General features: G+C 40.8%; 1 protein-coding gene across 1 annotated transcript in view; it reads right to left on the bottom strand.

Moving 5' to 3' along the window:
• The window catches only part of LOC146822011 (cysteine-rich secretory protein 2-like), a 326,571-nt gene that overhangs the window by 24,952 nt on the left and 289,166 nt on the right, over positions 1-12,453 (bottom strand). Inside the window, exon 6 of the mRNA XM_085609951.1 lies at positions 4,207-4,295. Coding sequence (XP_085466077.1) covers positions 4,207-4,295 — 89 coding nt within the window. The remainder of the gene's footprint in view (positions 1-4,206; positions 4,296-12,453) is intronic.

Here is a 12,453-nt window from a genome sequence, read left to right on the forward strand (position 1 = left end):
ACTGGTGAAAGTGATTTTTAAAATCAAAATACCTTTTCATGTTAAGAAAGGAAAATCCAAGTCAAATTATCGGGATGTACAAATCTTAAGCCAAACACAATAATAATTCTTGGTGGAGGTTAAACAGGTTAGCAAAGGTTTGGAAGGAGGGTCATGATAAATTGAGTGTCCAGGATGTAGGTGTGGATGTTCATGATGGTAATCCTGGGTCTATCTCAGCTGACTGTGAAAAGTCTGATTTAAGAATCGATGGACATCCTTCTAAAAAAAGTTGTTGCTGCTGAAAGTCAATTTATCTTTGAGTCTAAAGAGCCTTGTGCTGATCAGTTGGATCTTGATGTTCAGATGAGTCAGGTGAGGATGCCAGTTGAATCACTCCTGAATCCATAATTGAGCCCTGTTTGGAGGATATTGACTCTGATGTAGAATGGCCTAAAGAGATAAATGTGTTCCTAATCAATTTGATGGCTTTATTTAGCTTTGATTTTATCTTGTTTTATCTTATTTTAATTTCTTCCTGATGTAGTTACTGTTATTATTATTGTTTATTGAGGGGAGGAGTGGGATATTCTCTTGTTCTATGTTATAAGTTTTTTTATGTAACCTACCTCATGTTAGTATAGTATTCCATTCTACTCTTACCTCGTGAGAAGCGCAAGGCCTGTTCCGTTCCAATTCTGTTTAGAGTGTTACATTTTGAAATGGAGTCAGTTTCTGATTCTTACCTAAACTGCCTGCCACATCCTTTGCTCCTGGGTACCTTTTATGAAAAATAAAATTATTGACAGTTTCCTCTGTTTCGCCATGGCTTCTTCAACTACCCTTCCATAAACCTAGAAATACCTTAATTCCCCTTCTGTCTATCCTTCCCTGAAATCTACAATCCCTTACTACCCCGTAGCACTATATAGCACTACCTTTCCCTGAATCATACCAACCTCTTACTATCCATTTACACGACCCATCCATGAACCCTAAAAACTGAATCATACCTTAATTCTACCCTTCCCTAAACCACAATAGCCTTACTACCCCTTAATGCCACCCCTCCCTGAATACTAAAAGGCCCTAACAATCCCTGAAGCCTATGATCTCCTTACTACCCCTTAGCACTACCCTTTCCTAATTTCTAAAAATTCCCAGTCCCTGCCTATTCCCTACTCGATGAGGTGATTGTAAGAGCTGGACTAAGAGGAGAAGGCAACCAGTCCTGAAGTATGCTCAGTGGGCCTTCTGCACCCTCTTGCTGACGACAACCACCTGCAAGAGTTATAGAAGATTAAACATATATTTGGGCCCTGCTACAGGCTGTTCCAGGACCTATCGTGTGGTGTGAGGCCACAAGCAAGTTTTCTTCTTTTGCCAGTAATTGTAAAAAGCCCTTCCTGTCCCTGTGGAGGAGGGCAAGGAAGAGACCCAACCCCATTCACACCGGACATAGGGATAAAACCTTCCAGAGGCAATCAGATGCTATTCTGACCATACAGACTCCTTGCCACAAGGTCTGGATTCTACCCAAGCGTGCCTGAAGGTGGCCCAGCCTCAATAATTAACGTCACGTCTGACAGCAGACATTCCCAATGTGCTCTGCCAGCGACGAATAGACGGCCTCAAACCTTCCAGCTGAAATAGAAACACACAATATAGGAATACACCTTCTTACAAAGACTTGACCTTACATACCCATCAACACCAGTGATACTTATCACAGCCAGGCCTGAATGTGGGGATCTCCAGCTTAGGTCACTTTTGAACAAAGAATCTAAAGCCCAAAACCATGGTGCAAGGTAGCAAACGACAGTTAGCAGGGAATGGCATCTAAAAGCAAGAAGGACCACAACACTAAGAGTGTATTGACCAGATCTTGTTCCCCAGACACCAGCACAGTGGTATCTTGATGGACCAGCCTGGCGATGGGAAGGCACCACTCCCTGAATCCCCTATCACCAGGCAAAATTTGGAACACCTATTTGCAGTAAGAAAAAGCAACTTAACCAGAGTGAAAGATGACCTAAGAAAAGAAATGTAGAAAATAAAGAATGACATAAAGGAACTGAGGGAGAGGGTCTTTACCCTGGAGGAGCACAGAGACACTGGAGATGAAGAACAGGAGTTCATCAAACAAGATATCATCATGCTGCAAGAACAAAACATTGCTCTTCAAGGTAATTTGTCTGGCAGGCAGATGCGGACAGAACAAAATACGCATTGGGGATTGGTACGAGGGGTCTTACAAGGCAAGGAAGAAAACATTCTTGAGAAATTTATGAGCAACCTGCAGTATATTCTCCATCCTCACATGCCAAGCAACACTGAACTAGATAGAACACACAGAGTACTATCCCCTTTTCGATTGAACAATGTACAATGCTCCCCTGTTATCACTTGTGTACAAAAATTGCAACTTAAAAAGAGAATATTTGAGACAGCCAGAATAATAGAGAAATTAATAGATTAGGGAACACTAAAATACACATTTTCAGGATCTTTAACATTTGCCTTTACAGAAACAAAGAGACTTCAAACCAATGACAGTCTTACTAAGAGCCCAGACTATCTCCATCTGTTGGGCACATCTTTTCAGACTAATGTTCCAATGGCAAAGCAAAGCGGCGCACACCTGCGTTTTAACTAAAGCAAAAGAGTTCGCAGGGATCAGACAATCACTAGACGTAGAGACTAACAATCTGTCAGCACAACCCGGACCTGTCCCAAAAAATCAAAGAGATATCTGGAAAAAGTACCAAAGGATCCCGAAGATGCAGCAAGAGAATGGCAGATCCTTACAGCAAAGCTCTGAAAACAGGGGGATTAAACCAACACTTCAGACAGGTACAGTTCTCTAAAAGGGAGCATCATAAGAGAATGGTTCCCCCATCATTTTCCTTAAGTAACCACAATGCGTGCTGTGGGGTGGAGGGTCAACCTAAAAGGATTGGTTTGCATAGATAGCTTGACAATCTCAGAGTAGTAAGATTGTTAACATTTTTGGCATGTTACTTACCGATTCAATTTTATTCATGTTGTGTTACATTTTTTCAGGGTTCGTAGAGGGGCTTACCCACAACCGACATCCACACCACGTGCAGTATCCCAAACTGCCCTTAACACCAGAACGTGTTAAATTATCCTACTCTCCCAATCAAAACCAACACACATTGTACCACCAGAAGTGATGAAGGTAGTTAGCTCAAATTTGAAAGACCCAAACTCACTGTCAAAACACCGAGCCACCCTTTCAAAGGAAATGAGAGGAGACATCATACTTTTACAAGAAACACATCTCATTCACCAGGACTGCTACAGACTCCAATCTCAGTGGTTGCCAAGACAAATCTTTGCCATTGGGCAGGTCAAGAAAGGGAAATTAGCTCTATTACTCTTCAAACTCGGCTCTTCAAAGGCTTCACATTGACACAAATGGAGGTGGCTGCACCAATTTCTTTAAACAAGTGACCTCACAATAAGATTCTTAAAGGTCTATGCCCCAAACACTGGCTAATAAACAAATTATCTTGGATGGCCCACAACAAAGACAAGAGGAAAGTGGAGGTTGAGATTGATTAACACCTGTAGGTTTGCGAATAATATTTTCTACTAAGTAAGTAGTAGTATTGTAGAACTAATTTACATACTACAAAATACAGTTTGTGAATCAGGCCCTATGTGTAGAGACTTCTGCTCTGAAATTTCCATTAATTAATCGGGACCAATATATTTCACTGACACCATGGAATTTCTCCAACAAAAAACCCTGTTTTCTATGGACTGTTTATATAAAAAGTTGTATTCATTGGGGGTAACATTGCATAACTTTTCAAAAAAGAATTCTTAAATCCAATTTCAGTGAAGCATAATTTTGAAATCCTAGCGTGATACATTATTTGAAACACCTGCATGATAGTAAGCACAGTGTACAAGTGCCTCATTGAAGCCAAAACAGACAATGTTATTCTTGTTGCAATTTTGCTTACTTGACAAAAAAAAAGATTTTCAGCAGACTTTGGGGTCGGTTATCTAGAATGGAACAGAATCACTTAAAAAAAATATTGGATTCAAAATACACAAGGAAAAACTAGGCATGAGTTAATCCTGTTTGCTGCTTTTTATCCTTAGCCTGTATTACTTCATTAGTGCAGACATATTTGACATCTTCTTTAAATATTCATATCTGGAATTTTGAAAAAATAATTTGAATGTACTTACTGCAAAGTTTGTTTTCACAATTGTTTGGACATTTGCCGCATGGGGTACCTTCTTCGTATGGTTTAGTGATATTGATACCAATGTTTCCCCTGCAACAGTGTAAAAAGAAATATAAATGTACTGTTCAGTTTTACATAGTTTTGTATTGTGCTGCACAGAAATATAAGTATAACTAGAAATTACTGATAGCAAAGGAGTAATAGAGCAGTATTTTTACCAGGCAAGTAGTGTACTGAGCAAAACATCATAGGATGGCAAAAATCAGTGGAGGCTAGCATTATTCACGGTCGGCAGGGCGGGTGCGGGCGCATTGGGGGAGGGGCACAATGGGGCTGTGGGGAAACGTTAAAATAAAATAAAAAATAAAAGCAACAGTTACCTTGATGCGCCAGTCCCGCGTCTCTACTCTTGCTCTCCTCGTCAGACCGAGGCACAGGAAGCACAGCAAATGTTCTGTTGAACAATTACAACGCTGCATTTCAGCGTTGTGGTTGTGAGCAACCCTGTTCGACAACAACCAGGGAATGTGGGCCTGAGCTTGTTCTCCATGCAGGCTGTAATGCAGCCTACATGGAGAACTGGGAAAGTGTACATGACTGGTTTGGGCGGCCCGAGAGGGCAGACCAAACAGTAATTGCGCATATAGGAGTGGGCGAACCATCCCTCCCCTGCCCTGCTCCGAAAGCAAAGCAGCCCCGTCAACCTGACCACCCACAAAGGAAACATAAAATTGATAACTAAAAGTTATTATCATTTTATATTTCCTTTACTTCACTGCTCAAAAGCAGTGGGGCGATGCTCCTCCGTAGTAGCGGAGGAGCCGCCCATACCAAAAAATAAAATTTAAGAACAGGGAAGAAAGAAATAGGAAATTGTTCAACAATATTATTTTATATGAGTATTAAACCTCCCACAATATATATTTAAAGCATAATTCAATCATGATATACAAAGAAGCTGTTGGTCCACCATGAGACCATTGTTAGGGGGTACGACGAAAACCCTGGGAGTCGTGAATTCAGTAACTCTTTTGCATATATTGTAGAGATCTCTTCCATGTGCTTCAAACCAGCCACATGCAGACCAATCATACACACTTTGGGCCCACTTCACAACGCTTCATCAGTGTGTATGTGTGATGGTCTAAAAATGCAGTTTTCACTTCTTATTGTCCAACAGAATGTCACACTTACTGAAGAAAACAGTTTCTCGAAGCAACCATTTTCTAATCAAAATGGGGTAGAATCACACAAGCGGTTGTGAGTATAGGGAGTAGTAATACGGGAGACACTTTTAATCACTGTTACATGCCTTTGTGAGTCGGCCCCAAAACCCCCAAGTAAATGTAAGTGCACAGACTGTTCTATTTGTACAAATATGAGTGATTCCCTTACTATAATCAGTTTTAATCAGAGGAGTCTACTTTTACCTCTCGCCATCAGATTTAAGCTTAGAGTTGAACTCCTAGTTAAAGACTAGGAGACTCCTACTTCCCGAGAAATATACGCTCAGCAACATACGAGGATTCATCATTAAGGTTTTTAATTCATCATATGTGTATCATTCCCCCCTTTCTTTTAATATTTTTGTTTTGAGAGTCCATAAAAGTCTTTGTCTTGAAAAAGATGGAGATATAAGAGTCCATCGAAACGCGTCAACGCTTCATTGAAAAGTACACAATCTGTTAAGTGGCTAGACAAATGAGTAATTTATTAATTGGATGATGCCTGGTACTAGCCCCAAAGTTCTTTCCCAAGGATGTGTATGACACTTATGACATAGGGTTGTATGTCTTGTGATATGTACTCTCTTTCTGTGTTATTGTGATTTTTCCACATTAGTTTTTAATTAAAAGTGCTATTAGGCTTGGCATATTGTATTGTTTGAACTGTCTGCTGAATAAGAATATTATCATGTATCATGATTTTTAGGATTATTTGTATCTTCTGATTGCTTTTTTAAATTAATAAATCGACTTGCCATTTGATCACATTTGATGCTATCAGGATTGTCTATTGGAAATATATGGTCTCACTTTCAATGATTGCAAGTAGCATGAGTGACTGAGAATGAGTGGAACAGATTGACGTAAGTGGTGTTTTTTTCCTCCAAAGGAAAAAACTTTCGAGATACTCAAATATGAGTACCCCAGGAATATTGACATTTTATTCCAATTTAAGAAGTTTTGAGAATATAGAAAGTATTACAAAAGTACTACTTTATATACTCCAAAGAGGTTAAATTTACATGATCAAGAACTGGAGTTGGCTACTGGTTCCTGAGGTTCCCAGGAAGAAGTGACTTCTGTTTAAGAAAGACCCTAAAATGAAGTTCTCTCATTCATTTTTGGAAACAGTGGGGGCAATTTACCCAAAAAGCTGTAAATAGCTGCTCATAAAAGTATGCCTAGGTACAGGGTCAGATTACCAATATATTGTATTCACAAACATTCCCAGTAGCATGCCTGGAAAACTGGCATGTTGAGGTTTCCAGGCATATTACTGGGAATGTCAAGTACAATAGTCCCGGGGGTCGTATTCTTGCTGTGGTTAATTCTACTTTCAATTACTCAAAGGAAGAATGGAGCCCCCTGTGCATACACCCATTTTCCCTTTGTTTTTGATATCTGATGATAACAACATTTTCCCCATTAAAAAGCTATTTCCTTATATCTTCCCCAAATCTGGGCGTCATCATGAATTCCCTTCTCCTTCTGGAAAGGAAGGTACTCTAGCCCTTGACTGTAGTAATTATTTGGCCATTTCAATGATGGGAAAGAGTCAGATACAAATTTCAAAATGCCCACAAATGGATGAAGTTGAATGGGATCCCAAACTTACAAAGCAAACCATGACCTGTAACACCAACTTCCGTGCGCGAGCATTACTACTGCAGATTTCTATGCACTTGTGGCAGAGAAACCTGGAGTAGTAAATCTATACACCTGCAGGGATCTGTTTGTATGTTTACGTTAGGTGTAAATGTAGGCATTTTTATCAATAAACCCACATTTACTGTCAAAATAGCCTTCACAAATGTTCCCCCATATAATGTTGAAATATTTTATCCAGAGCTGATCATTGTATCCCCCTCGGAATAAAAAGCAGCCTTTATTTCATGCAAAAACAGAGGGCCTGATTCCCAAAGGTAAACTCACACTACGACTGTCCTAACTATTATTGTGCCAAGGCTCTGCAGTTTTAAAGATACTTCTTGTAAAATACCTTTGTGAATAGCAAACAATTGTAAAGCTACACAAAATTGTAAGTTTACCATTCAAAATAAATCCCAGAATTTTTAGGATCCTTTCCATGGCAACTGGTAAGCTCCCTGGCCATGTATCAAATATATAAGATATATATATATGGTGTCACTCCGTTGACAGTCGCTTTGGAACCGCAATGCCTCTCTAACATGGAGCCACGCTAAAAGTAACACGATTTAAGAATCAATATGGTTTCATCAGAGAGAACAATATATTTGCATAAAACGTAGAAGCTAAGCATGAACCTCATACATTGGCTAGCTGAATTTAAAACAGTCATTCCTCTTCACAATTAATAGTTGAAAATAAAAATCCACAGCAAGAGATCCTTTCTGCTAACTTTAAGCTTTGCATATTCAATGGCAATGGTGCTAAATGTATACCCCTCATATGTAAAGAATGTGGAGAAGGAAGAAAGATAAAGGGATAATGTTCAAATTACTTACTGGTAATCTCATTATTCTAATTTCTTCTTTGTTATATCTGACTTTTTATTATGAGGAAGCCCCACTTCTGTGGCAGTCACTTCCATTGTACATAGCATCATTTTCATACTGTTTTACTATCCCATAATCCCTGCTGGAGCCAATAAAAGGTCACCCTTTCCTTAATTCCTCCTGCTTACTACACACATGCTTCAGCAAAAACTACATGCCAGACGGAGGAAGGATGGGAATAAAAGGCCTTGGAAAAAGGAATTTTAGTAATGAGATTACCATATGTAATCTGGATATTACATCCTTAAGCTTTGTCAATGTCCTCATTCTTTACTTATGAGTGCATACCTAAGACTTTACAGCACCTTCAACATTGTATAAGTATAAGAAATAAAGTACAATACACTGAAGCAAATTTAGCACCTGGTGCTCTTTGATGACAGTATCTCAATTAAACTCAACATGAAGACAGTTGATAACACACTAATTGCAAATTACAATGACTCGTGGGAACTAAATTTCAAACGATAAGGATGCACAAAAGTGAAATGATTGCCCAAGTTGCTCCTACATAAATATCACTTGGAAGGTGCACCTTTTGCTTCTGCCCAGGAAGCCGTTACCCCACTAGTGGCTTAATCTTGGATAGATTCAAGCAGATTCCTACTAGAGATATGGCATGCCAACTAGATGTATTCCAGATGAAGGACATAACCCCTGAAATTTTGGCCAAAGGTCACAAAAAATTGTCAGCATGACAGCAATGGATGTTAGTTGTGTTAGCTAAAGAAGCAGAGACAGCTTTACAAACATCTAATGATTGTAATGCCTGTTGCTCAAGAGACTCAGGTTACAGTGAAACACAGAAGAATCACTTCTGACTTGTTCTCAAGACAATCCAATCAGGAAAAACTCTCAGATAGGAAGTCTCAATGACTAAAGCACACACTTCACCTGGATACCAAGCAGTCATAATTCCCTCTTGGAAAAGGGTCTTCAAGGAGAGGACATTCAGAGAAACATCCTGCAAAGACTCTAAGGAAGGAGCTTGTAACACAGAAAGTACAAGAGGCAAATTCCAAGGAGGAGCACCTTTCCTAACTGAAAGATGAGCCATCAAGAAGAATTTGAGAAGACCGTCCACCAGGGATTCAGTAGACTGCAGACCTGCCCTAGGCTTTCTAAATGTGGCTCCAACTCAAAACAAGCTCTCAGAAATTCTAAAATTAGAACTGGATCAGACGCCCACGAAACTGCAGGTTTGTCGCAAACCACTTATGAAAGAGTCCCAAAAGGGTGCGATTAGGGACATACTGTTGGAATATATGTGCCAAGAAAGCCAACACATTAGTGGAATATATATCAGAGCTCCTGTAGTGTTGTGTAACTCTCTATGATTCATGAGATAGCCCAAATGAGAATACAAGATTAGCCCAATGGGTATCTTATGTATCAGTGGGAGCCAAAGTCCTAAAGTTCATCCGTGCAGGACATCAGGTGGCTTCTCCTTCCAGCTAGGCAGTTTTATGTTGTTATTGCTCTCAGGACCAGTGTTTTTTGTTCTGTTTCTCCCTTATTAACAGATACAGATTTCCTGCCCACACATTCATTTCCCAGTAACAGGGTCAAGCATTGTTAATGGCCCCATCGTGTCAGGAGGCCTCTTTTCCTCCTGCTAGAGAACAGAGAAATTAAGGAGGCTCGTAACTGGGTCAAGCCTTGTTAATGGTTCCATCATGTCAGGAAACCTTTGCTCCTCCTGCTAAAGAGCAGAGTAATTAACCACGCTAGGCAGAGTAGACAAAGGCCTGTAATCTAATTAAAAGGTGAGCCAGAGAGCTATTGCAATTTCTTGAGTGGCATAAGGAGTGCATGCATGATTCTATGGACTATATATCTACTCTGGGGATGCATGTATACCCCAACTTTGCTACCTCGTGACCCTGCAGGCCTAACTGGGTGAAACTGTACTTCAGTGCAGACTTCGCCTATAATGTGTAACACAGTTTAAGCATCACCGACAATTAGTAAGCACTACAGACCTACACTATGAATGCCAACTCCCATTATGAGGCTTCCCACAGGTCAGTACCAATCCCTAAAGAGTCCATTCTATGACAGGCTACCTGTGTGCAGATACTGGGATGCACAACATGGTAATCTCACACACTCAGCCCATACATGTGCTTACACGTTTGCGTTCAAATGTTCATTTGTAACCAGCCGAGAAACTCTTACCCTAGCTGAGCAGCAGAGGCCTCAGCTTAAAATGTGGACACTGACAATTAGCATTATCAGTCCATTTAAAGGCAGTGAGGCTCACTCACAGTAAAGGTTTTAAGGAACAATGGTCCCTAACAGAGAAGCTTTTGTGAAAGAACATGCATATAGAAATGCAATGATATCTATTTTTGGCTGTCCAACTGGACATAATCATTTAATGTAAAAAATGAATGAAGACATACAAGTGGAGACATATATATATATAATAAGAGCAGAAAGGAGCTCAGGCAAAACAAAGCTGTGGCAGGACAATTAGGCCAACAAAGAATACATTAGAGCACCTAGCACATAATAATCCAAAGTATACTATTATGTCAGAGTGCAGGAAGTCCACAACATTTCGATCCCTTTAAGTCAATGCTGGGATCATATTCAGAACAAGACAATAAATGCCTGAGGCGATTGCCAATAGAACAAGGTTCTGGGACTGAACAAGGTGTGAGGCTTATGGCAGAGATGGAGGAGATACTCGGTCCAGGTTGCCTCTTCATGTTTCTGAAATGAACTGTATACAGCCGACACATTAACATGTGGATTTTCTGAGTTAATACATGGAAAGTAGGCAGTGCAGTTTCATCAAAACCACTAACAGACCCCCTCCTGTGTCCAAGCATGGGCACTGGATATTTTCATGGTATAGTAGCTGATCATTCTGCAGGAGCAAATGTGGCTGATTTGGATGTGCTTTTCGGAGGTGTGTTGGTTTTAGCACTTTTTGAGAGGACATTGATTCTGGAGGCATCCAAATGCACAGTGATCTTAGTTGTCACAGTCCTGATACCAGAGCATTTAGAAAGCAAAGCTCTGCCACCTGCCACCCTCACTGAAGGTGCTGTTTACCCTGGAGACAAACACTCTTCATAGTTCAGCTCTGCTCCTGCTGGCCACTGCACTGCAATATGCAGCGAACAGCAAGCTGAAGACATGTGAGGTCAGCTGTGCACCCAGAATGGGAGTGGAAGCGGGCCATAGAGGGAGTATCACTAATAAAAAAGGGGAGGGGACTTATGTTGCTTTGACACAAGAAGTGCCACCGCTATAGTGAAATTCAACGACTTGCAGTGACTACTGAAAAGCAAAAATAGGCTTTGTTGGTGTTTTATTGGTTCTGCTCAGTTTTGACGGAACATCATAAACCCTAATGATAAATGAATATGTGGGTATGCAGATGTGGTGCTGTTGTAAGCTAGAAGACTGAAAGCCGTGATTTAGAGAGTTCCCAATGCACCCATGTTTCTTAGTAGGGGGAGTGAAATAGTACCATTCAATTGGGACATTATTTGGTTGAATCTTAATCTGAAACGAGAGGTCAAAACCCCTAGGAATCTCTGTCCACAGATGGCTGGTGTCATATAGAGCCAGCTCATGGATAGTGCGATGCCAGAAATGGCAGTTACAATGGGAAGACATGGATTTTATTGCTGTGAATGTTTTTTTTCGGCAGTTTTATATAGCACAAACTTGACCCGAAGGTATCAGAACGCTTTATATGAGCGCAAGTTGCGCTACAGATGGACACATTCATTTTGTTTGCACTGTTTTGCTTTAACAGTTGGATCCCAGGATACCGCGCCTTGTTGTGGGTGTTCTAATCTCCTAGCAGCTTCATGAGCTGGGGAAACTGGGTATCTGAGGTGGGTATCTACTGATGCTTGCTGCTGGCCCAATGCCATATGTGCACCTACAGGTGTCTGTTCACCAGTTTTGTATTTTAATAGCAGTCTCACAGTATTGCTTTCCTTTATTTCCTGTCTTCATTCTGGACTTTGATGAAGAAGGTGGCTGACATGGGAATCGCCTCATTATTTAACAGTTGACTTCATTACTTCAAGATCGACGCTTTCACTGTTAGCCCGAAACCGGTCCCAGGATGCTTGTTTCCGGTCCAGGGAAGACATGGCTTGGCAGTTCGGGATGGACTGTTCCCATGAGGCACAGGGTCAAGACTGATTTGCATATAGCAATGTCTGAACTGTGATGGCAAAGTGAGCTAAAGAATGATGATGGATTCAACCCAGATCTGTGACTGGGGGTGAGCGTTTGAAAAGTTTCAGTACTTGGTCCATCATCTCTTTGTGTTTGCTTTGTTTGCCCTAAGTTGGCAGGGTATGCCCAGATGTGGGTCCCTCGCTCACTTTGTCACTGGATTCAAGCTAGCCTGGCTGAAGAGGGCTGTTAGCCTGAAACTGGTCCCAGGATGCTTGTTTACAGTCCAGGGAAGACATGGCTTGGTAGTTCGGGCTGGACTGTTCCCATGAGGCA

This window comes from Triturus cristatus, chromosome 6 (genome assembly GCF_964204655.1).
Source record: "Triturus cristatus chromosome 6, aTriCri1.1, whole genome shotgun sequence".
NCBI classification, from domain to species: Eukaryota; Metazoa; Chordata; class Amphibia; order Caudata; family Salamandridae; genus Triturus; species Triturus cristatus.